Raw genomic sequence first — 25,493 nt, 5'->3', positions numbered from 1 at the left:
CCAACTTATTTGACTTATAATATTATTACGTAATATAATTTTCTGATAGGAAAAATAATATTTTAACAAGTTTCATCTATTTTTAAAAACAGTTGCCATTTATATTTAAACTACTTTTTTACAACACTTTTCATATTATATTCAATTGAATTCAATTAACTCAAAAATGTCATTACAATTATCAATAGTATTTGGAGTAATGACATTTCAAATGTTTACATTATTAATATTAGTAATTCCAATGCCATATATAATGAGATCCAAAATAATAGATTTATATAATAAATTAACAAATTTACAAAATTTTAAAATTTTTTTATTATTTAGTATAAGTTTAATGTCATTACAATTAATAGATTGTTTACAAAGATTACAAAAATATCGTAAAGATGATAATAATTTAGCTGGAAATTTTGTAAATTATGATAGATTAGCTTCAAAATTTTATTCTCAAAGAAATTTATATTTAAGTGGTTCAATTTTATATTTAACTTTATGTATTTTCACTGTTGTTACAATAGTTAAAAAATTAGTATTAAAAGAAAAAATTTATAGAGAAGCTGTTTTACAAAAGGGTAAAAAATTGGAATTGAATAAAGTTGATGAAGTTGAATTATCTAAAATTGAAGAATTGAAAAAGAAAATTGCTTTAAAAGATAAAGATATTTTAAACTTAAAAAATCAAATTAAAAATAATCAAAGTGCTTATGATAAATTAAATGGTGATATTAAAAGATCAAAAGATGATTAATCAATTGATATAGCTATTCAAATAATTAGTTCTATCTAATATTTTATGAAAATTTCATTAAAATCTTACAAATTCTTTCACTATAAAAATATATATATAACGAATAACAACGAATAACTAGCTAATACAAAAACTAAATATGAGAACTATATTGACCACTAATTAAATTTCTAAAAGATGGAATTTCTTGACCATTTAATAAATAAATACTACAATTTTTAACAACTTCACTACTAGCAATTGAAAATTTTAATTGTACACCAGATTCACATTCTTTACCTAATCCATTAGTCATAAATCTTGCAATTAATTTTTCTTCATTACCACCATTTGATTTTAAATTAATTGATTTATTATATCTCCAAGTAATTCTATTTTTATCTTTATTGAAAGATCCTTGTGGTTTAGACAGTGCTGATGTAGCTTCAACATCTTTATCCAATGCTACTGATACAACTAAATGATCTAATATTATATCATGTGGTAAATTTGATCTAATACTAATCATTAAACTTGATTGATGTTGTTCAAATTTCCAAATTTGTTGAATTATAATAGGTACTTGTAAATTTTTTAACAAATATTTTAATCCACCTAATGTCTTTTTAGATATAGATAATGGATCAATTGAATATTCATTATTACCTAATTCTTCAATAAATTGTTTATTTACAATTAATTTATCAAATGAATAAGGAATATTAATTTGAATTGGTTCTTGAGATTGTAAATTTCCATTATAATTAAAAGCAACTTCTCCTAATAATTGAGAAGTTTGTAATTCACCATCTTTAAAATTTGCATTTATAATTTCTGCAATTGATGTATTTAATCCTAAAGTTGATGAATCATCATTTAAATTAAAATGTTTGAAATCATTTTTTAATAATGATCCAGTATCTTGATTTACTAATGGTTTGAAAGATTGATTATTTATAAATGAATTTCTTGAAACTACTGATGGTGGTTGTATAATTGAATCTCTTGTGTTTGATGATGATGTAGCTGATGGTAAATTATGGAAAATTGTTGAATCTCTTGAATTCGAATTTGCTGAAGATATAGTGTCATGATGTACAACTTTTCTTGATGGTGGTGGAGCTGGTTTACTTGCTGAAGATTGACTATTGTGATTGTTACTTCCAAATTCCGAAATACCTGTCAATGTACCTGCTACTGCTCCAGCTGTTGCACCTGCTACTCCTGCAATTCCTGCAGCTACAGTTGCTGGAAAACCATTGCCTTCAGTGGAGCTAGCAACAACAGGTTCAATTGGTTGTTGTTGTTGTTGATATGGTGATTCAATATTGAATCCATTTTGTTCACTTCTTGGAGTTGCTGAAATTGGTTTTTGATCATCACCTGCTTCAAATGAATATTTACCATCACTATTTTGTCTTGATCTTTGTGTATCAAGATATGCTCCCGCTGGAATATTTTGTTTAGGTTGTTGAAATATTTGTGGAACTTTTTGTTGTTGTTGATGTTGATATGGTTCGTGTAATTCTTGTTGTGGTTGTGGTAATGATTTATTATTAAATGATGACCCCTGATTGGTATTTTGTTTTTGATTATCTAATTCATGTCTTTGTAATAATGATGATCTTCTACCATTCCCTATTGAATCTTCATCACTCTCGTCATCATCTTCATCTTCGTCATCATCATCATTGTCATTGTATTTTACAACATTTGGTGAATCCGTTGGTTCATTTGTAGGTCTTTGTGGTAAGAATCTGTCATGACTTGGTGTGTTAAGTTGTTGCTGTTGTTGTTGTTGCTGTTGTTGTTGGAAAGCACCGAAATTTGATTGTTGAGTAGGGTAATTTTGAGATTGACTTGGAAATGATGATTGTTGTTTTGGTGGGGGAGGTGTTGGTTGATTTTGAGTTTGAGATTTTTTAATAGGTTGTAATGGTTGGAATGGAGATTGTTGAGTTTGTGAAGGAATTGTTCCCCCTACAGCTGTATGATCATTTTGATGATTATTAAATGAATTTTGTCTTTCTTCTCTAATTGGTGGATCCATAGTTGATCTTCTAGTTACATTTCTCGATATTGGAGCTGATCTTGTGGTTGAGGTTTCTGTTGATAATGAAGCATCTTCAGGAATTGATAATTCATGACTTGGTTGGTTTGCTTGATCTTTCTTTTTCTTTCTACCAAAGATTGATCCAACTCTAGATTTTAATTTTGATGGTTTTTTTGGTGAACCATCTGATCCAACACTTCCTGAAGTTCCATGTTTATCAAGTCTACCAAATGAACTCATTCTTTTTTGTTTTGGTGGGACACTACTTGGACCGGCAGCAGCGGCTGATGTTGGTGGTATTGATGATGGTTGTATTTGAAATTGAGTAGTTTGTAAATAATTTAATTGATTTTCCATTTCATTATCCAATTTGAAACTTCCTAATAAATAATTTGTTGAATTTTCATTGTTTTTCAATTCTTTTGATAATTTACCATTATATAATTGAAAATAATTTAAAATTATGTCAAACATTAATTGAATTTCAATTTTTTTGAAATCTTCTAGATTCTGAAAAGTTTGTGGAGCTTTGTAATTCCATTTATATTCACCATCTTTTGTTAAATTTTGACTAATTTCATTTAATTCTTGACCATTTACAATTAATTCTGAAATTCTAACATCTTTTTCAATTAAATCTCTTAATGGATTAATGATTTCTTGTTTCAAATTCTTTTGTAATATTTCATTATTATTTAATTCTAATTGAACTGAATTTAATAAACAATTCCAATTTCTAGGAAAATTATTAAATCCAATATTACTCCTTTTTCCAATCTTATTGGCTTCATCAAGTAACGATTTTAAGGCTTGATTATGTGAAGAAATTGCAGAACTATATTGATTGAACCATGCTATTAAATCCTTATTCAATCCGGTTGATCCTGTTATGACATTCGGTACAATTGCAGCTGCTTGTTCTGGAGATTTTGAAGTTAAAATAGTTGTTGCAAAATTATAAGATTCTTCCATTTTTCCATTTACAATTAATTTCTTCGAGTAACTATGCTTCAGTTAAGAATTTAATTGAAGTATTTATTAATTAATTTTGGCTCTATTGATAGGCAAAGTTGTAACTTATTGAATTGATTAATTAATTGATTCCAGTTAAACTTTCAATTGAATGAAATTTGTTGCTAATTTTTTTGTCCTCTCGCTTCAAACACGAGTGAGTGATTAATTTTAAATTTTTAATTTTTCTATAGAGTGAATTTTTTATTTCAAGATTTTTGCAAGTAGTGTCTCCAGATTTTTGTCCTAAACTAAATTTTTATGACATGTTAGTTGGTAGCTTGAACTTCATTAAAATTATTTGGTCTGATACAAATTTAACATAATCTTATTAAAATTAAAATTCAATTTAATGTAAGGTATATTTAATAATATTGGTTACAAAACTCATACCAAATCTCATTTGTCTCAGACAGATCTATCAACCATTTTTCTTTTCAAATTCTCACTCAATAAGTTAATTTTTAGTGTTTAGTCAAGTTTTCTCCGTGCTGTGCTGTGATTTATGAATCAAATTCGGTCTACAAACATTTAAAGCTAATCGTTTTCATTACATTCTCAAAACAATCTCTTAAGTTGTATCAAGAGAGAGTTATTCTGAAATCGATCTATTGATCTTAGTAAGCTTTGAGAGATTTAATAGTATTTCCGAGAAATTAAATTGAGATCAAACGGGGTATCTGATACGATCAATTGGTGAGTGTTTAATCACAGTCGATCAAATAATTTTCCAGCTATGTACGCAAAAGGTCAAGTAAGTTAAAGCAAGTAAAATAACAGGAAAAAGGGTTTGTCAAATGATTTTATCCAAATCCATTAAAAAATATTTTATGATCAACATGACAAGAAATTTTAACCGGATTTTATATCAAACATATCGTAGATAAGAGATAAGATTTTGTTTGCAAAAACATCAAACGTTTATGAAATTAAACCACCGGGGTAATTGATCAGTTTCATCTTTTGTTCAAGTAATTAAACACAACAATAAAGTATTTCAATGAATGCAATTGTCGATCTTGGTAGTTTGACTCAATTTATTGGCTGGGATTTGCAATAATAGATACTTAAGAAACGGAATACTATGAATTTAACTGAAGAAGTGACAAATCTTATTTTGTCATACTTTATCACTAGTGAAGTTTACTAAATACGAAATTGTAACATTGACAACTTTTGTACAAATTTTAAATTCTCTTGTCTATAAAATATAATAAATTAGAAATATTTTTATTTTACCCTCTTCTACTTTTTTTTACGAGAGAAATTTTGTTACAATTAAAATATTATTTTATAGTCTTTTATTCCCTATATATATTATTTAGTTTATTGTACATATATTACAAAAACTATATCGTTAAATCACTATTGTTCATATAATTAGTCTAGATCATTTCATTGAGAACAATAAGGATAATTTTACCTTTAATGGTTCAGGTAACAATTTTCGTTTGTGGTTAGTATATAAGTTAGTGTTTTTTTACCTTCTGAGTAAACTATTTAATTATGTATCATGAGATGATCGATAAAACAGTTTCTAATTTCTTGGTAATATAGTTCCAATTAATTGGTTGATATTTGAATTGATTAATGATAACCTAATTAATGCTAATAATAATAATTAATAATAATATAAATTATAATAATTTATTCTCATCAAAAAATAAATTATAATAAACGTTAAATTTTTGTTTGACATTTTATTAATATTTTATTAAATTAATTCTTTTAATTTTCTTATATGTAATTAAACTTATCTTCTTTATTATTATAATATTATTATTCTTATCTTTATTTTATTATTTTTGAATTTTATAACTCTTGTTTTATATTCACGTGCCTCCTTAGATTTTAATTGGTTAATTTGGTTATCAGATCAAAGCTTATTGGTAGCAATGTTTTAAATTTTGTTGCAAAATAAATTTCCATAAGAAAAATATTCAAGTACCTGTTTATACAGTTTTCTTGACATTTGATAGATTTGACTTATAAATGATGAGCCGATTTGGTCCGACTTCAAACTATACGAAATGATGAGCATTTTCATGACTATTCATTCAATCTACTGAATAAAAAGTATACGTCATAATATAATTGAATGCATAATAATTGTCCATGTAAGTTTTATTAAGTGGTTTTTTTTTCATTCCCACAAATATATAAAAAATTTAGTTATGAAACTAAAACACAAAACACAAACACAAATTTGAAAGATATCACAAACCAACTTTTTCATATTTTTTTCTTAACTTTGTTCTTATCTTTTAATATAACTTGCAGTTTTGTTTTGTTTTAGTAATGATCATCTATTAAATAGTATTGAATTATTTTAAATCGTATATCATTAAATGGAACTATCCTTTGTTTCAATAAAAATATATAAATATGTCAATGATTCTTCTTCAGTTTATTGTTTTTTTTCAGAAAAAAGTTTATTTTTTAGTTTCATAATTTGCAACTATTAATTCAAGTTCTTTTGTCATTATTTCATTTCCTTAATAAATTAATAAAATACATTATCATTTAATTGTATTTAAATTTAAACAATAACTTTATCAATACAAAAACAAATTAAATAGTAATAGCATAATATAAAAGATCAAATTATGTCGTCGAATGAATCTGGTTTCACTGGAACTGGAACAGGTGGGGATGTTTTTCAAGTAGATTTAAATCAACAATTTCAACAAGGTGATATGGTATGGATTGCCATTGCTGCAGTTATTGTATGGTTAATGATACCAGGGGTTGGATTATTATATTCAGGTTTATCAAGAAAAAAACATGCATTATCATTAATGTGGGCAGCTTTAATGTCAGCATGTGTAACAACTTTTCAATGGTTTTTTTGGGGTTATTCATTAATTTTTGCTCATAATGGTTCACAATTTATTGGTACTTTACAAAATTTTTGTTTAAAAGATGTCTTGGGAGCACCAGCAGTTGCTTCAACTTTACCAGATATTTTATTTTGTTTTTATCAAGGTATGTTTGCTGCAGTAACTGGTATTTTGATGGTTGGTGCAGGTTGTGAAAGAGCAAGATTAGCTCCAATGATGATTTTCTTGTTTATTTGGTTAACTATAGTTTATGCACCAGTTGCTTATTGGACTTGGGGTGGTAATGGATGGTTAGCTAATTTAGGTTCATTAGATTTTGCAGGTGGTGGACCAGTTCATGAAAATTCAGGATTTTCAGCTTTAGCTTATTCATTATGGTTAGGTAAAAGACATGATCCAGTTGCTCAAGGTAAAGTACCAAAATATAAACCTCATTCAGTTAGTTCAATTGTTTTAGGTACATGCTTTTTGTGGTTTGGTTGGTTTGGATTCAATGGTGGTTCAACTGGTAATGCTAATATGAGATCATGGTATGCTTGTGTAAATACTAATTTAGCTGCTGCTAGTGGTGGATTAACTTGGATGTTTATTGATTATTTTAGAACTGGTGGTAAATGGTCAGTTGTTGGTTTATGTACTGGTGCAATTGCTGGTTTAATTGGTATTACTCCAGCAGCTGGTTTAGTTCCAGTTTATACTTCATTAATATTTGGTATTATACCAGCTATTATTTGTAATTTTGCAGTTGATTTAAAAGCATATATTGGAATTGATGATGGTATGGATGTTTGGGCATTACATGGTGTTGGTGGGTTTGTTGGAAATATTTTAACTGGTATTTTTGCAGCTGATTATGTTGCAATGATTGATGGTGTTGAAATTGATGGTGGTTGGATTAATGGTAATTGGAAACAAATTGGTTATCAATTTGCTGGTAGTATATCAGTTGCAGCTTGGTCATTTATTGTAACATCAATCATTTTATTAATTATGGATAGAATTCCATTTTTAAAATTAAGATTAAAAGAAGAAGAAGAAATGTTGGGAACTGATTTAGTTCAAATTGGAGAATTTGCTTATTATGATGATAATCAAGATCCAGAAACTTCACCATATTTATTAGAACCAGTTAGATCAACTGAAGCATTAAAAGAAAAATTAAAAGCTACAACTTCAAGAAAACAAGAAGGTGTTGTTGAAACTGTAGCTGAAGAAATTGATGGGGTTGCTACTACCAGTGATGATCATGATGAAAGTCTTGATAGTGAAACCAAAAAATAAAATAAAAAATAAAAAATGAAAACTGTATTTAACAAATAAATCAAATTAATTAACTTATGAATGACTTTTTTAATGTTTCTACTTCTTTTTACAATTTTGTATATTTTAATAAAAATTTTTAATAGTACTTTATATTTAATATTTAGACATTGTAAATTAACTAAAATGGTAGTCAATGATAAAAATTTTTTATATTTGTTACATATAAACTTATAGTAGCGTAGTAGTTGCAAAATAAATTCTCATTAAATTTATCTAGGATTTTACAAACAAAATTTCCTATCTAATAAGCGTCCATATTAAATGTATATTAAAAGTTTATAAACAATAATAAATTATTGAATGGGTATTATAAAAAAAGAACTAAAAATTTAATAATAATACAATAAATTTGCAATCAAAACAAAAAACAATAAAAAAAGATTTAAATCAAATATAACATTTTCTTTTCTTTCAATTAATCACTATCTGATCCATGATGTATACTTGCACTTTCTTCGTGATGAGTAAAATCAGGTTCATAAGCAGAATCTCTTAAACTTCCCTTTCTTGTGAAATCAACTAATTTTGCATTATCGTTGTGATCTGTTTGTCTTGTTGGTGACAAATTATTTGATCTTAATTTATGATCATATATAAATTTTTCACTTGATATTGAACCTAATGATAATGATGATAAATTGGGGTTTTGAGTTACTTGGTTTTGTTTTGGTGAATATGGTTGGAAATTTGTTGTTTTAAGTGGACTTGATGATGGTGAATTTGAATTATGAAGATCTTGATGATTGAATAAATAATGATGTTCGTTAGTGGTTGGGTTTTCTTCAGGTACTATATCTAATTGTGATGGTGATTGTGATAATCTTGATTTTTCAGGTGATGAATTTTGAAGTTGTTGTAGTGGGTTTAAAGTATTATAATCAGTTATATTTCCTTCTGAATCTAATCTTTGAATATTGAACGAGTTTTCTCTTCTTAATAAGGCATTTAATGATTGATTACTCAAATAATTTGATGATGATATTCCTGAGTTTCTTAATGAATGATCTTCAACCAATCTAACTGAAAATAATTGTTCTGTGTTAACCGTTGACATTGATGCATCACTATGTCTCATATTATTACCTAATAATCCACTTGGATGTATATCATCAGATTCTGTATTTGCTCTCCAACTTTTCATTGGTTGTTCTTGAGTATCAAAATATGATTCATTTGAAGATTCAACATGAGTTAATGATGAAGATGATGAATTTGGTGATAATCCTTCCAATTTCATTAAATTAACTTGTGATTCATGTTTTGGATCCATTGGTAATACTCCACCTTTTGTAACTGGACCTTGACCATCATCTGAAGAAGTTGATACTGTTCCCTTTTCAGCATCATCTTTTTTGTTGTTTCTTTTTCTTTTACAACAACAACATATTAATATTATAGCTGCAAGAAGTATTAAAAATCCAGGGATACCAACACCAAGACCAATTGCTAAATCTCTATTTTTATTTGATTTTGAAACACCAGAAGCACTTGAAGTTTCTGAGGAATCTGTTGTTGTTTGTGAGGTTGATGTTGCAGAAGATGATGATGATGATGATGTAGTTGCAGTTGAGCTTGAACTACTGCTCAGTGATGAACTTGTAACTTGTTTATTAACTCCCTTTATATTAAAACTTTTACTTTCATCTTCAGAATCCATTGATCCTTCAATTGTAACTTGTAATTCATTAAAATCTTTTGGAGTTAACCCATTTAATGTTCTGTTATTGTCATGATAATCTAACCAATTTGAATTATCATATTTAACTTGAATATCAGTATTATTGACATTTGTAAAAATTGAATTCATTATTTGATACTCAAACCATTCTCCCTTTGTTGCATTGACATCATTCAATGAATTTATTGTAAAAATTGATCCAATTGTATCAAATGAATAAGGAATATCAACAGTGTTACCATAAACATCTCTGACGGTAATTGAAAAACTATCTGCCTGTGACTTATTTGGCAAAGTACCAATAATTGCATAGTCATTTTCGTCTAATTTTAAATAATCTGGTAAATTATTACCGTAAACATCAGAAATATTATCTTTTGAGATTAATTCATCATCAAGATAAACATTTGATAAAATTGGGATAATTTCATCGATTTCTTGTTCAAAAGTACCATTGACTTTTATAGTTTGATTCAAATTTGTGTTTAATTGATGACCACCAACAACTAATTTAAATATGCCGGAAGCACCAGCATACCCATAATAATCACTTGCAATAAAAGTAAAACCATATTCAAATGATGGAGCATTTTCTGAAGTCACTTGAGGTACAGTACCTGAAAAAATTAAATTATCACCATCAAAATTTAACCAATTTGGTAATGAACTACGATCAGCTGATCTACCATAATAAGCAATAATTGGTCGATCACTTGTTGAATAACTTTCAAAAATATCTTTATTAAATTTTAAATTTATATTTTCACCAGGTTTAACAACTAATCCATTATTACCATTAGTTCTACCAAATGATGAGATTTCTTGATTCATTATATTTTGAGAAATTAAATGCAATCCAGTATCATTCGAAACTATCATAGTATAATTATTTGTCATTGTAGATTGATCACTTTCATCAGTACCTTGTAAAGTAATTTGAAATTCTCCGACATCACTATCTTTTGGAGTACCTGTAAAAGTTCTTGAATTTGAATCAAAAGATAACCAAGTAGGTAAATTTGTAGCTTTATATGAAATTTGTCCGTAAGTATTTGATTTATAAGTGGTATTTGCTATTGTAAAACTGTATGCTTCATTTATTCGTCCAACATTTGGTAATTGTTCATTAAATGGAAATCCCATATAAATTGATGCAAACACCACCTGTATAAAACATAGTAGATTGAATATTAATATAAATAACATTTGATTCTATTACTTTATATTATATTCATAAGTTATTGTGAATTCAAATGATAAGTTTATTTGATACAGTGAACTAGTTGTATTCTTCTCAAAAGGAGTTTGTTGTAATACTGAACTGATAATGTAAGTCTCGATGAGTCGACCAATGAATGATTTATTTAATTAATGAATGAATGTATAATATAAGATCTTCTGTGATAGTTACTCTTAGTATAAAAAAAAGAAATAAAGTTATTTGGTTGACCAAAATTAAAGTTAAAGAACAGTAAAAAGTTTTAAAAAAGTTGAATTGAATTAAGAATTCTTAATCGTAATTGAAGATGAAGAATTATTATTCAAAAAAATATTATTATAAGACCTACACGAAATCTATATTAATTGTGTTATTTTATATTTAAGGGGGAGTGAGTTGATAATTAAGTAAACATACATTCTTTAATTAAAAATTCTATCAACAAAATCTATATCAACACAAAGGGCTGCAACATAAAAGTATAAAAAGGAATACGAAATTTAAATTAAATTTAAAAAAAATTTAACTCAATTAAGAAAATTATTAAATTATTATTATAATTTGTTAATTTGTTTTGATTACTTTGGTGAAATTTTGTGAAATTGTTTTGATTTTCGTAAATTATAAAATTTTTTTTTTTTTAATTATTTAGACGCGTTTATTTCTACACTATTATACTAATTTGATGAAACATCCAAACATATATAATTAATAAACTCTGAACCAACTTTTATAATGGTTTTTATAATTATGTTTTAATACAGTATTGAACTTTCAAAGGGTTTTTTCAATTATTGTGGAAGAAAAATATCAGTTATTTATCTATTTTAAGTTAAATTACATAATTTTATATACCAGTATATTTTATAAATATATCGTGTAGCAAAATAGTATTCATACAAATATGTATTAATACGAACTAAATTCCGAAAACCTCTTTTTCTGACGTCGAAAGTTATGTAAATGGTAATTTCAATTTTAGTCATAGGTCTAGGTATCCTACAAGTACAAGTTTCTATGTATAATTTTATAGTGAATAAATGTTAATTTTAGGAAAAAAAAATTTAGTATTTAAAAAGACAAGCACATAATTTTTACTTGATCCTATGATTATCAATTCTAATAGATTTTTATTAAAATTATACCATCGGTTGTAGCCGTATGGTTACATTCACAAGTGTTTTAATTAGAAATGTAAACCTGAATTGGTGAATTGGAAGATCGTCAACTAAAAACTACAACCGTGCTGCAATATAGAAGAGTTTTTGTAAATAATTTCGTATTTGACGAAAACTAAAGCATGAAGTCTAGTTTACTCCTAGAAAGTTAATATTGAAGCTTAGTTTAGTATTAATCCACCCTTCATATCCATACTGAGCTCTTTGCTTGCTATTTGACGAAGTAACCATCGGCTTCGAAATTATGAGAGGCGAACGTCTTTCAAATAATTAAAGTTTATTTTGACTAGAGTTGATGCAAAATCTCCCATTTTCGAAAATGTAAAATCGTTTTGTACTTATTTATTATTGGTAGATTAGACAGATCTATATATAAAAAGCTTGTTGGCCCTCAGCAACAAGAATTGAGTTGTTTATTGTTGAATATTGTTACTTATTCCTGTGATCGTGGCGTAAAAGAAAAGTAATTAAGATTTACGAATTTTAGATTTCTTCGTAAATCAAGATTAGCAGTTGCACATATACAAAATATGTCAAAAGAATCGTGCCTTAAATTGAAAAGAAGACATGCAATGCTTTATAGAATATTATAATGTATTTAATTAAAGGGATATAAACACAACTTAAACTAACGAAGACTGTAACTATAGAAAATATAAATTTTGTGAAAGCCACTTGGTATTTGAAATCCGAATAGATAAACTTTTAATATTCACGAAGTAATAAAATGAAAAATGACAAAATGATAATTTGAAAAATGAAAATTTTTTTGATCTTTAAATAAAATAAATTATTTAAATTAAAGCAGCAATAGCAGCAATGACACCTCCCATAGCAACACCTGGTAAGATAGCACCATTTTCTAACTCAGCAACAATTGAGGTAGCTTCAGCGTCAACAGTGGCAGTTTCAGTAGCTGAAACACTTTCTTCATCAGCAACTTCACCTTCTTCAACAACAGGAGCAACATCAGTAGTTTCTGGAGCAGTAACTTCTTCTTCAGCAGAGGTGGTAGCTTCACCTTCAGCAGCAATTGAAGTTTGAGCTTCTTCTTCAACAACTTCAGCACTAGTGGTTGCAACTGGTTCAGAAGCACTAGTTTCAACTGGTTGGGTAGCTTCAACAGTTGAAGCTTCTTGAGCATCAGTAGTAGCGACAGCTTCAGTAGTAGCAACAGTAGTAGCAGCTTCAACATTAGCAGCACTAGCTAAAGCAGCACTTGCTTCATCATTGATAAACCAATATGGATCCCAAACACCAGCACTTGAACAAATTGAAGTAGCTAAAGATTCAACAACTCCAACATCACTACCTTGACAATTTTCAGCAACACATAAAGCAATTGCACCACCAAATTGTGGCATGACACATAAACAACCTGTATCCCAATATGGACATGGGGTAATTCCAGTATTTTGATACATACATGGTTGAGCACATTCTGGTAATTGAGCATAAATATTATCAGCAAACCCATTAATTGATGCAGTTCTTGCTACACTTGGGTAAGTGGCATATGGATTTTCGGCGGTTTCAACAGTAGTAGCCATTTTTTAATATTTAGTAGTAGTTTTAAGCGAGTGAATGAAATGTGAAGAGTTCTTGAATGAAAAAAATTTTAAAAAAGGGTATTGAAAAGAAATTTACATCCTTATATATATTTAAATTTTATAATAAATTCTATCAAATTTTGCAATATTTTTAAAATAGCCAAAATTGGGATCCTAGACGGTCTGGGAGCTGAAAATTTTTTACCTCAATAAAAAGCTTCAATGAACCAAATTTTTTCTTGGTTTTTGAGTGGTGAGTAAGATAAAATACCCATATTCACGAAAATAATAAAATATTATATTTCGAGTTAAGTGCTACTGTTTATATAGCCCCATCTATGGTGCGTGTGTTGCTCTTACATGTATATATTTGCAATAGTAGATAATGGCCCCTATTGATTCAGGAGAAGATAATCAACTGGCCAAAAATATGATCAGTTGAGCTTTCATAGGCAGTGATATAAACGCTTCCTTTGAACATTTTGCAATTTCGTTAAATAGCATTTACAAAATCAACTGGAAAAATAAAATAAAATATTATAACTCTATACCTTTATATAATAACCTTGGCTCAGAAGTACAACATCGGCCAGAACGTTTTTCTTTTGAAGGACTTGGTTGGCCAGTTTATCCTGTTATAATATATTTTTGAACAACTGAAAATCTTTTTCACAAATATAACAAAAGTTTAAAAATAATTTTTTTTATAAATAATTATTAAGGTTGAGGGTCACATGTGATGCAACTTTAATTGTAACTTTAATTATGATTAAACTTTTCTTAAATCTCTTTATGTGATTAGGTTTAGTAAACTTAAAATCACTTATGAAAACAACACGATGAAATATTTGGAGTATATTTTATGATATATTAACCTATTTTCTTTTTGTGCTACAATAATTTTTGCAGCCAAATAACTACGAGGCTCTTATATACAATACTGATGGAAATGATAATTTTTATTTTTCTTATGGATCAAAAAGATCAAATAGATAAGTTTTCGACAACATTTTTATCCAAAGATCTTGCAGACACTTACAGAAATGCTACATAAAGCTTAAAACAAAGTATTAAAATTAATTATTATACACAAAGAAAGATTAAATCAATATATAAAAATTAAATCAATCAGTGTGAGATTTTTGAGGTACAGATTGAGATTAGTAAATTACTGCAAAACCAAAGTTGCAAAAAGCAGCGTATTATTAATGCATAAGTCATCTAAGCTTAAATCAAAGCAGCAATAGCAGCAATAACTCCACCAACAGCAACACCTCTAATATTACCTGCATTTGCAACTTGAACTGAGATTGATGATGATTCAGCATTAACAGTGGATGAAGCAGCAACAGATGAATGAGCACTTGATTCATGATGTTCTCCAGTTGAAACTTCAGATGATGAAGAAGTTTGGGTTTCACTAGATTCAGCAGCACTTGATTCTTGAGCAACAGAAGTACTTTCCTCATTAGCTGCTGATGAAGTTTCTTGAGCGATAGAAGAAGCAGTAGTTTCTGGGGCTTGAGTGGTTGATGGAGTAGTTTGATCAGCTGAAGTTGTTTCTGAGGAAACTTCTGCTGTTGATGTTGGAGTAGTTTCAGCTTGAACAGTGGCAGCAGCATCTAAAGCCGAGGAAGCACTTGCTGGAATCATCCAATATGGTTCCCAAACACCAGCACTTGAACAAATTGAAGTAGCTAAAATTTCAACATTAATGACATCTTGACCTTTACATTTTTCAGCAACACAGTTAGCAATTGCACCAGCAAATTGGGGCATAACACATAAACAACCAGTATCCCAATATGGACAAGGAGTTGAACCAGTTGATTCATGCATACATGATTGAGCACATTCTGGTAATTGATCATAAATTCTATCAGCAAACCCGTTAATTGATGCTGTTTTTGGAACACTTGGAAATTGTGAAAATCCACCTGCAATATCAAAAGTAGTAGCCATTTTAAATTAGTTATAATATTTTATTATATAAATTATTTGAACGAGTGACTTTAATAATAAAAAGCTTATAAATGAGTTGAATTATAATATGCTTATAGCCAAGTTAAAAAAGAATAATAATAAAAGCTTAAAACAGAAATATAATAAATTTCAAGATAAGGGAAATCGATTCCTACTTTATATATTGTAATAAATTGTTTCATTAGAGCTAAAATCAACAATTGCGAAAAAGTGAATACCAATAACCTCCAATAACTATTAAACACAATAAAAAATTAAGTACACAATAACAACTACTAGTTCTAAATATGGTTACACACAACAAGACTTTATTGATTACAGTTTATAGTAGAATTACTAAATAAAGGAAAGAAAAATAATAAAGTCAAAATGGCAAATTATTTTTTTTGTATTTGCGAATAGAATCTAGATTTAGTAAGTTTAAAGCCAAAAAGGTTTAAAATTAACATTTTTTCTTAAATCTTAAATGTATAGAGCGGTCATTTGTTAAAAAAGGTAAAGTCAAACTTTGTGTTTAGTTTTCACAAAGAGATTTATTAGAACTTTGGCACAATACTGAAATTAGAATTTGAATGTACGATTTGAGAAATACCCAAGGAAAATTGTATTCAAAATTACTAATTAACTAACTACACGCTTTGCCAAAACAAATGTTGTTCCAAATTACCATTGGAGGAAACTATTAACTTACTTCAAATAAAGCCTTTTACTTATGTTATGTTTTTCTTTTTTTTGCGTATTTTAAAGACAATCTGATGTTTTTCGATGATCGGATCTGATAAATTTATGTATTAATTTATGCACCGTTTATTAAATTTAAATATTGGTTTCAAGTAATTCTTACACTAAAACAAATTAAATCTGAAATCTTAAATTCACTAAAAAGTCAATTTGTATTACCACCGATAATTCCAAGCAGTAATTTTGTTATTAGATTTAAAAGAATTTTAAGTTTGATTTTATTAAGTTAGTTATAAACATACTAAAGTTTAGCAATTGACATTAGCAATTGACATTGTTCTTTTCTCCTTGATGTATCCAAATTGTCATACGATATTTGTTGTTTAAGAAATGTTTTACTTCTCTCATCGAGTAACTGAGATATTTTGACTTTTATTTCTTGGTTTACTTCAAAATAATTTTGAAGGTTGTATACAATTTGTTCGTAAATCATATTATCTATTCGATCAATTTTTCCTAGCGCTTTATATAATTTTTAAAAAATATGTAACATTTACAAATGAAGGACAAAAATAATTAGTAACATTCGTTTCTACAACAAAAACAATTGAAGTAACACAAACATAATAAAACAACTAAAAATCTGTCAAAAAGCAGCAGATTAAACATTAGCGATAACAAGCTAAAGGGTCTATTGAATATATTCAATCCAACATAAAAGTTTGATTACTTTGTTTCTAAATCATTTTGTTCGTACATACCCCCTGTTTTCTCAGATGTTTGAAAATTTTTTAATGTGAGAATATGCACTAGAAATTTCTATTGATTTACTCATTTACTCATGTAATCTTGTCGTATCAAAAATTATTTTACTTTGAAGATTAAATTTGCAATGAGGTAGTGCAATCCTTTTTTTGGGCCCTAAACTGTACAGATCACAATTCCTGTATTCCATGAAATCGGTAAGAGATAGAATTACATATTTGCCAAAAACCAATAGTCTTTAATTAAACCCGAATATATACAACTATTTAGTTTAGATGATTAAACTGACTAAGAAACCAAAAATAATAGTTCCAACACTACCAGTTTGTAGGATGGCCATGTTTGAAGTTGAAGAAGTATTTGTTGTAGCACTTGTAGATGATGAAGCAGAACCAGTATTACTTGCAGCTGATGAGCTGGCGGTGGAAGTAGCAGCTGTAGAAGCCCCAGTTGAACTTACAGTATTTGCTCCCGAGCTGGCTGATTCAATAACCCACGACATAGCTGTTTTATCAGTAATTGTAGTAACTTCTCTTGCATTTCCAGCTGCTGAAGTTAACATGGTTGAAATTGAAGCTGGCATCATCCAAGTATTTGCACCAACAGTTGAACATAATGAAGTAGCTAAATAAACAGCACTTTGAACATCATCACCTTTACAATTTTGAGCTATACATTGACCAACTAAACCTGCCCATTGTGGCATTACACAGAAACAACCAGTATCCCAATATGGACATGGAGTATTATTAACACTAAATTTAACACAATCTTTTGCACAATCTGGTAAAAGATCAATTATTGGATCAGCAAAACCATTAATTGAAGCTGTTTTTGGAACTTGTGGATAAGTAGCCCAATCATCAGCATTTACTAATGCTAAAATAAAAAATGATATAATTGAAATGATAAACATTGTAGCTTTCGATCAAGTTGTAGTTAAATTTGTAAAACCCTTGGTTTATTTGTTATATTAATGTTCTAAAAATTTTACAAGTTATCAATGACTTTCTTGAAAATGTTTTATTCAAGACAATAATTATAATCTTCGTAAGTTAATTAGAAGCAGTATAACTTAAAATATAATAACAATCAATTAAATTGAGTTTTGAAAAATAAGCAATAATTTCTGAAACTTTGATCCCAGTATACTTATATATTTTTTAAATTTTCTCATATTACAAGAAGAAGTTTTTAAAAAGATCATTTATTTTTTTAAACTTTAAAATATATCATTTCTTGAAAAATCCGATAATATGATTGACACAAATTAAATGATTGACACAAATTAAATAAGTAAAATTTTTTTAGTGAATTTAAATAATAGGTCTTTAAAAGAAAGAAAATATTGAAATAATTTCGTAAAAATAATATGTGGAAATAAACAATAATAATGATAATATTATAGAAATTAATAAAATAAAGTAATAATTTACTAAAAATTAAGAAAAATTAAAAGATCAAATAGATAAAGTTTTTTGTTTCATGCAAGACCTGTATATAAACATAATACTCCAAAAATGTTTCAAAATAAAATAATATTTTGGTAATTACACAAAATTAATTAATATGATATACAGGATTTGGTTATATTTTTTTATTTTTATTTTTTTTATATTCAAAACTTGGCAAATATAAATCGATAATTCCACCAATCAATATTATAAAAGTTATTATTAACTATTTTTTATGTAAAGTATCCTTATAGTTTACTCATCTGTTTAGCTCGGTGAAATTTTGGATTAATCTGATAAATCTCAATTTCCAATAACAAAATTTTTTTATTAGTTTCATAATTTATTATTTTATGCAATGAGTATTATATATTTTTTTAATCTGATTATAATAATACCAATCCTTGTAATAGATTCCGGTAAATACAATAAGCTCCTTAATTTTTGTAAATTAATTTTTTAACTGATCCAATCTGATAAGGTTAATTATTTTTGGATCTTTTTTTCTTTTTATGTAAGAACTCATCTAGTGTGGGTTATCTTAATATAATATAATTTTCAACTATTATATACGCTAGATATTTTATTATTACAGTTTTTAATTTGAATCAGAAAAATTTTCATTTGACGTTGAAGCTTATATTTCATCTATTAAAATAGAATACTATCCTGGAAAGTCAAGATTTTTGACTAGATAGTAAATATCCACAGCATTTTTACTTTGATAATACCATAGTCTTATCTTTTGCATTATTTATATAAAAACCACCTAATTAAGGAGACTTACCAAATTACTATTTATTTTACCACACAATACTCCCTTATTCACAATAAAATCAAAAAATGATTCCATTTGATCAACAGTTCTTTGTGGAAAAACAAAGAAATAATACATATGAATTTCTAGTTTTCATAGTAACATTAATACTTTTAGGTGGTCATGGACTACTATTTCATTGGATTCCAAAAATATTAAGAAGGAAAAGAGATGAAAATGGATTAAAACATTTAAAATATTTTAAATTTTTGAAAAATTGGGATAAGTTTACTTCAATCAAAAAGATAACGATATTTAATAAACCAATTTTTTATCAACCAAGTCTTGTATTATTTTGTTTTTTATTTTGTTGTTTCAACACTGGATTAGTTTTTGCACAAATAAAAGAAATTGATTATCAAGGTTTCATGTACCCTGTATCAAAAAGAATTGGAAGAATTGCTGTTGGTAATTTACCAATTTTGTTATTCAGTGTTGCCAAAAATGATATTTTAACAAATTTATCGGGTTTCCAATATGATAGATTAGAATTTTTACACAAATGGTTAAGTAGATGGATGTGGTTTTTAATTTCAATTCATTTATCTTTAGGTACTTATTATTGGTTGGATATGAAATTCTTAATTATGATAATAATTCCTCCTCAAATTTTTGGGTTTATGGCTTATGGATCATTATGTTTTTTGACTTGGGCTTCATTAAAATTTATAAGAAGATGGAGTTATGACTTTTTTTTATTTCAACATAGAGTATTTGCTTTTATAATGTTATTTATGTCATTCATTCATAACGCAGGTAATAGAGCTGCCGTGTTGATATCAGTACATGCATTGGTAATTGATAGAATCATACTGAAAGTAATGGCTTATATTCATAAAAAACACTCACCTACAAAATGTAAATCAACTTTTGAAATTTTGGATGAAGATACAATTGAGATTACAATACCTATTAAGACTGATGAATATAAGAAAGATAAATGGTACAATAAATATTTAGCTTACAAAAACTGGAAAGCTGGACAACATATTTATATAAATGTTGCTAAGATAAAATGGTTACAATATCATCCTTTCACAATTGCAAGTTTATCCTCTTCAAATGATATGAAATTATTAGTAAGAGTTCACAAAGGTTTTACTAAAAAATTAATGAAATATTTATCTGATGTAGATCATACTGATCACGAAGATGAATTGGTAACAATAGGTTCAATGTTTCATGGTCCTTATGGTGCTGTTCATCAACCATTAATATCATTTGATCATTGTCTATTTTTAAGTGGTGGATCAGGTGGTGCTTTCACTTTTCCTGTGTGTCTTGATTTATTAAAACAAATAGATGCAAAAAATCTGGCTGGAGATTATTTATTCAGACCAAGCGAACCTAAAATCAGGTTTGTTTGGATTATTAGAAAGTACAAAAATATAATTTGGTTTAAACATATCTTAGATCAATTAATAGATTATTCATTAGAAGGTAGATTGATAATAGACATTTATATAACACAAGAAAACAACAAACACGACTCATACTCATCATCAACATCAAATGAGATTTCAATAGATCGAACTTCAATGGAATCAAGTCTGGAATTATTAAAGAAAAACAATAATTTATATGATATAAGTCCTACACAATTTAAATCATTATACTCAGAAAATACAAAACTTTTACCAACAATCTCAACCTCAAAAACTATTCAATCAAACTCATCACAAGTCATAGAGGAAACATCAAGTCAAGGTAAAAGTAGAGCTGATATACAGGTTGAAGTAAATGAAGAAGTAGAAGACCCAGAAGTAGTTACTGAAAATAAATTCAAATTACCAAAATACAATATTTATTATGGAAGACCAGATGTGGGTAAAATTATAAAAAATCATTCAATTGAGTTATCAAAAGAAATGAAATTAACAAATACTTATAAGTCATTGGCGGTTGCATCATGTGGTCCTCCATTACTTACAAATATAATAAAAGAGCAGTGTCAAGAAGCTAGAAAATTGAAAAATTCACCTGATGTTTATTGTTATACCGAAGCCTTTTGAAGTAGTTAAGTGTACACTATGTCAATTTTTAAACTTATTTATTTAGTTCATCAATGTAGAGATATTAAAAAGTAAATTCATTTTCAGGAATAAATAAATTTTGTAGACGAAATGCATATAAAAGTTCCTCTATTCGGAATCGATTTTTGGCAAGGTTTCAACATATTGAGCGGTTTCTTGAGCTCTTCTTCTACCACTAATGTAAGTCATCATTTCAGAATAAGTTTGTGGAATGACTGAGAAAAATCCATTTTCTTCACCTGCTGAACTAACTTTTGGTACAAAAAATGAATAAATAAAAGTACCTGCAGGTTTTGAATCTGTTGAACCAAGATGTTGAATAAATGTATCTACTTTGACTTGTACTAAAGTTCCTGGTTCATTCAAGAATACATCAGGTCTAGAACTTATCTTGTTCATTGCTGGTAGTTTAAAGTCAAATGGTGAATCAACATAAGCTTTTTCATCACCGTTGTGTAAATGTTCAGTGTATGATATTGACGCTTCCATTGTTAATACTGACCCCACAGGGACAGGAGTTTTAAAAGTTGTAGTGTCTAAACTGACAAATCTTGGTGGTGCAGAAAATGTAGCAGCAGTACAATAAGCTAATTCGAAAGTTTGTCTCAATAAATAACCTCCAAAGATCATATATGAGTGACGATTTCTATACTGAGGTTGCATGAATAAAGTTGATTTTTGGACTGTATCTTTCATGAAGGAAATTCCATTAGAGTGATCACTTAATTTGTCAGGACTTTCTATATTTTTTGATGATCTCCACATATCGTAAATTAATCTTGATTCTTCAGCTGTTGGTTCAATCATCTTCTTGTTTTTGGCCATAAGTTTCTTTTTAGTGTTATGACTTTCTGCCCTTCTGTAATCAATCCAATCTTTTTCTGTTACTGGAAGTAATCTATTAATTGCAAATGATTTATGAGTGAGTGGATTTCTAGCAACAAATGTAAAATTGGCGGATAAGAAAACATTTTCATCAGGTAAAGTATCAGCACTAATGTTTTCTTCTTTAATATCATCTTCAAAAGCATAACCTTTTACAGTGATTTCCATACTAGATTTACCTGTCCATGTTACTGATCCAGCTAAAACGAAATTAAATTTGAAAATTTCATCAACTTTTTTCACCATATAGATTCTATCAACACTTGCAGTAACATTAACAGGTTCAGCTGGAGAACAATGACGATAAGCAATTCTTCCAGCTAATGAGTCAAGATCTAGCAAAATATTACCAACTCTTAATCGACTGAAAGCATTAATATAAGCATCACAAAGCCATTTGTCTTGTTTAAAAGGTAATAATAAATATGTAAATGAATCATCTCTTGTTTTTTCAGTAACATCAGTTGTAACAGGATTTACATAACTAAAACTATCAATTCTTTTTCCTTCTGCTTTTAATTTCTCTCTTTCATTCATAGCATCAAGCCATGTTGCTTTATTTGGATTGATTTGTCTGTCTCTAATTTCTGCTAGTATTGTTGCAGCAGCATCAGCAGCATCAGCAGGTTCCGTAGACCCTGCTTTGTCAGGACGATGAAAATTAAGTGGTTTTGATGAAGTTTCTTGTGAATTATATCTTGTGATGGTTAAATTAATTGTTGGTCTGGCAAGTTTGCTAATAGGTCTTAGTTGTTTTAGTTGTATAGTTTTGATCATCGTAATTATATAAATTGGAACGGTTAAATTAAAGATGTACTGCGATTATTGATTGAATTGAAGAATTCTAGAAATCCCTCCAGATGATTCAACCGATGTTTTATAGTTTGTATCGTATAATTATGATTATGCAAAGCGCGATTAATATTTTACCCGGAGCTGTTGATTAGCGCGCGTAATGAGGGGAATTATAATATGTATAGAATTACACAACAAAAACATCGGGCGTATAGGAATAGATGAAATTCTAGTAATTACAATACCCAAAAGAATTTTTGCGTTTTGGTAGGAATACATAATAAAGCTGATGACAAATTGATCCAATCTATCGCTCAAGAAGTATGGTCGCTGCGTCTTTCTTCGTTTAGCACTGTAAAGAGATTCAAGTCGTTTGACATATAAATTTTCTCGCTTCAAATTTATTTATATTTTTGTTTCAGATCTTTTATATGAATGAAGAGGAGTTGAGCTCAACAAAACTAAATTTTTGAATATTGTTATATAAACAATTGGATTAGATAAGACATTATAACTCAAACCTTTGTAATAGTTCGACTACAGATCTAGTCAACAATCAAAGAAATAGGACAAATTGCATTAAATGATATCATAAAAATTTAAAATGTTGAAAATACAAAAGTTCCATATAAAGTTTTCCTTAACTTTATGGTTTTATTCTTGACCTGATGATCGCTCAAGCTACTCTATTTGAAGTCCTGTAAATGCTTAGTCACAGAGTTCAGTTTCGTTAGATGAGTTTTGAATTTGAAACCTTCTAATTTTTCCTAATTTTTTGACATAAAAATTTATTTTTTGACATAAAAATCAGTTTTGTGACATTTCAAGGACTTTAAAATCCATCATGGAAGAATCCAGTCCGTTCTTCTAGTAATTTATTATTGGCTCTAACTTTCAATCGAAAAGCTTCTGAAACAGTCAACATTTAGGTGGGCTCGACCTGACTAGACTTTCTCATCTACCATACAGTTTATTAACTTTTAAATTTATTTTTGTAATTTTTTTGTTTTCATTTTTACTTTTTAAAATAATCTCTATATAGACATTTAAAAATAAAAAAATATTAAAGAACTCATACTTTTGAATCACCATCTCGTCTTAAAATCATTCAACCAACATCCATTTAAATATCTATTCCTATCTTAACATTTCCCACATCATACTACAATAAATAATGGCTCCAATAACATCATCCGTTGCTAAAACAGCACAATTGGCCGCACAAGCCATTAGATATAACAAACCAATATCTAAGATTGGTCAACAATCGGCATTAAGAATGAATTTTCCAATTTCACAAAAAATATCAACCAGATTAAATAACTCTCAATCAGGTCCACAAGAAATGACTGTAAGAGATGCATTAAACTCAGCTTTAGCTGAAGAATTAGATAAAGATGATGACGTATTTTTAATGGGTGAAGAAGTTGGTCAATATAATGGTGCTTATAAAGTTAGTAGAGGTTTATTAGATAGATTCGGAGAAAGAAGAGTTATTGATACTCCAATTACTGAAATGGGTTTTACAGGTTTAGCAGTTGGTGCCGCATTACATGGATTAAAACCAGTTTTAGAATTTATGACATTTAATTTTGCAATGCAAGCTATTGACCAAATTGTAAATTCAGCTGCTAAAACTTATTATATGAGTGGTGGTGTTCAACCTTGTAATATTACTTTCAGAGGTCCAAATGGTGCAGCAGCAGGTGTAGCTGCTCAACATTCACAATGTTATGCTGCTTGGTATGGTTCAATTCCAGGTTTAAAAGTTTTATCACCATATTCAGCTGAAGATTATAAAGGTTTACTTAAAGCTGCTATAAGAGATCCAAATCCAGTCGTTTTCTTAGAAAATGAAATTGCTTATGGTGAATCATTCCCAGTAAGTGAAGAAGTATTGTCATCAGATTTCATATTACCAATTGGTAAAGCTAAAATTGAAAGAGAAGGTACTGATTTAACTATTATTGGTCATTCAAGAGCTGTTAAATTCTGTATAGAAGCTGCTGATAAATTAAAAGAAGATTATGATATTAATGCCGAAGTTATTAATTTAAGATCAATCAAACCATTAGATGTTCCAACTATTGTCGAGTCTATTAAGAAGACAAACCACTTAATCACTGTTGAAAATGGGTTCCCAGCTTTCGGTGTTGGGTCAGAAATTTGTGCACAAATTATGGAGTCAGAAGGTTTCGATTACTTAGATGCTCCAGTTGAAAGAGTTACCGGTTGTGAAGTTCCAACTCCATATGCTAAAGAATTAGAAGATTTTGCTTTCCCAGATACTGAAGTTGTATTAAGAGCTTCAAGAAAAGTTTTAGGTTTATAAACAATTTGTAAGTAACAATAACTACAATTTAACCAACAAATAACCTGTATAATATAATCAAAGATCATAACGAAGTCCAAAAGAGCATTATAAATTATAATCGTAAATTTATATAACTTTTGTAATTCCTAAGTAATTTTTTCTTTTTTTCAATTTTGGTCTCGTA

The 25,493-nt window shown here is 28.0% G+C and overlaps 10 protein-coding genes across 10 annotated transcripts; 4 read left to right on the top strand and 6 right to left on the bottom strand. All coding sequences in view use genetic code 12, as the record gives it.

Annotated features, from left to right (window-relative positions):
* Positions 1-166: 166 nt before the first annotated feature.
* On the top strand, positions 167-751 carry KGF54_001926 (uncharacterized protein; the record flags this gene model as incomplete). Its single annotated transcript, XM_051762349.1, has 1 exon — positions 167-751. One exon carries the CDS (start codon positions 167-169, stop codon positions 749-751), a length of 585 nt encoding a protein of 194 aa, XP_051621464.1.
* A 133-nt stretch (positions 752-884) lies between these two features.
* Positions 885-3,755, bottom strand: KGF54_001925 (uncharacterized protein; the record flags this gene model as incomplete). The annotated part of the gene is made up of 1 exon (XM_051762348.1): positions 885-3,755. The coding sequence occupies one exon, from the start codon at positions 3,753-3,755 to the stop codon at positions 885-887; it is 2,871 nt and encodes a 956-aa protein (XP_051621463.1).
* Positions 3,756-6,400: 2,645 nt separating this feature from the next.
* Positions 6,401-7,915, top strand: MEP2 (ammonium permease; the record flags this gene model as incomplete). Its single annotated transcript, XM_051762347.1, has 1 exon — positions 6,401-7,915. One exon carries the CDS (start codon positions 6,401-6,403, stop codon positions 7,913-7,915), a length of 1,515 nt encoding a protein of 504 aa, XP_051621462.1.
* Positions 7,916-8,372: 457 nt separating this feature from the next.
* On the bottom strand, positions 8,373-10,778 carry AXL2 (Axl2p; the record flags this gene model as incomplete). Its single annotated transcript, XM_051762346.1, has 1 exon — positions 8,373-10,778. One exon carries the CDS (start codon positions 10,776-10,778, stop codon positions 8,373-8,375), a length of 2,406 nt encoding a protein of 801 aa, XP_051621461.1.
* A 2,048-nt stretch (positions 10,779-12,826) lies between these two features.
* On the bottom strand, positions 12,827-13,582 carry KGF54_001922 (CFEM domain-containing protein; the record flags this gene model as incomplete). Its single annotated transcript, XM_051762345.1, has 1 exon — positions 12,827-13,582. The coding sequence occupies one exon, from the start codon at positions 13,580-13,582 to the stop codon at positions 12,827-12,829; it is 756 nt and encodes a 251-aa protein (XP_051621460.1).
* Positions 13,583-14,809: 1,227 nt separating this feature from the next.
* Positions 14,810-15,544, bottom strand: KGF54_001921 (CFEM domain-containing protein; the record flags this gene model as incomplete). Its single annotated transcript, XM_051762344.1, has 1 exon — positions 14,810-15,544. One exon carries the CDS (start codon positions 15,542-15,544, stop codon positions 14,810-14,812), a length of 735 nt encoding a protein of 244 aa, XP_051621459.1.
* A 1,738-nt stretch (positions 15,545-17,282) lies between these two features.
* On the bottom strand, positions 17,283-17,927 carry PGA7 (Pga7p; the record flags this gene model as incomplete). Its single annotated transcript, XM_051762343.1, has 1 exon — positions 17,283-17,927. The coding sequence occupies one exon, from the start codon at positions 17,925-17,927 to the stop codon at positions 17,283-17,285; it is 645 nt and encodes a 214-aa protein (XP_051621458.1).
* A 1,381-nt stretch (positions 17,928-19,308) lies between these two features.
* FRP1 (Frp1p) lies at positions 19,309-21,294 on the top strand (the record flags this gene model as incomplete). Its single annotated transcript, XM_051762341.1, has 1 exon — positions 19,309-21,294. The coding sequence occupies one exon, from the start codon at positions 19,309-19,311 to the stop codon at positions 21,292-21,294; it is 1,986 nt and encodes a 661-aa protein (XP_051621457.1).
* A 129-nt stretch (positions 21,295-21,423) lies between these two features.
* KGF54_001918 (uncharacterized protein) lies at positions 21,424-22,977 on the bottom strand (the record flags this gene model as incomplete). The annotated part of the gene is made up of 1 exon (XM_051762340.1): positions 21,424-22,977. One exon carries the CDS (start codon positions 22,975-22,977, stop codon positions 21,424-21,426), a length of 1,554 nt encoding a protein of 517 aa, XP_051621456.1.
* A 1,192-nt stretch (positions 22,978-24,169) lies between these two features.
* On the top strand, positions 24,170-25,327 carry PDB1 (pyruvate dehydrogenase (acetyl-transferring) subunit E1 beta; the record flags this gene model as incomplete). The annotated part of the gene is made up of 1 exon (XM_051762339.1): positions 24,170-25,327. One exon carries the CDS (start codon positions 24,170-24,172, stop codon positions 25,325-25,327), a length of 1,158 nt encoding a protein of 385 aa, XP_051621455.1.
* Between the last annotated feature and the right edge of the window lie 166 nt (positions 25,328-25,493).

This window comes from Candida jiufengensis (assembly GCF_024610255.1).
Source record: "Candida jiufengensis strain CBS 10846 chromosome Unknown scaffold5, whole genome shotgun sequence".
NCBI lineage: Eukaryota > Fungi > Ascomycota > Pichiomycetes > Serinales > Debaryomycetaceae > Lodderomyces > Lodderomyces jiufengensis.
Note: the sequence above shows the minus strand (reverse complement) of the source record. Positions and strands in the feature narration are given on the sequence as shown.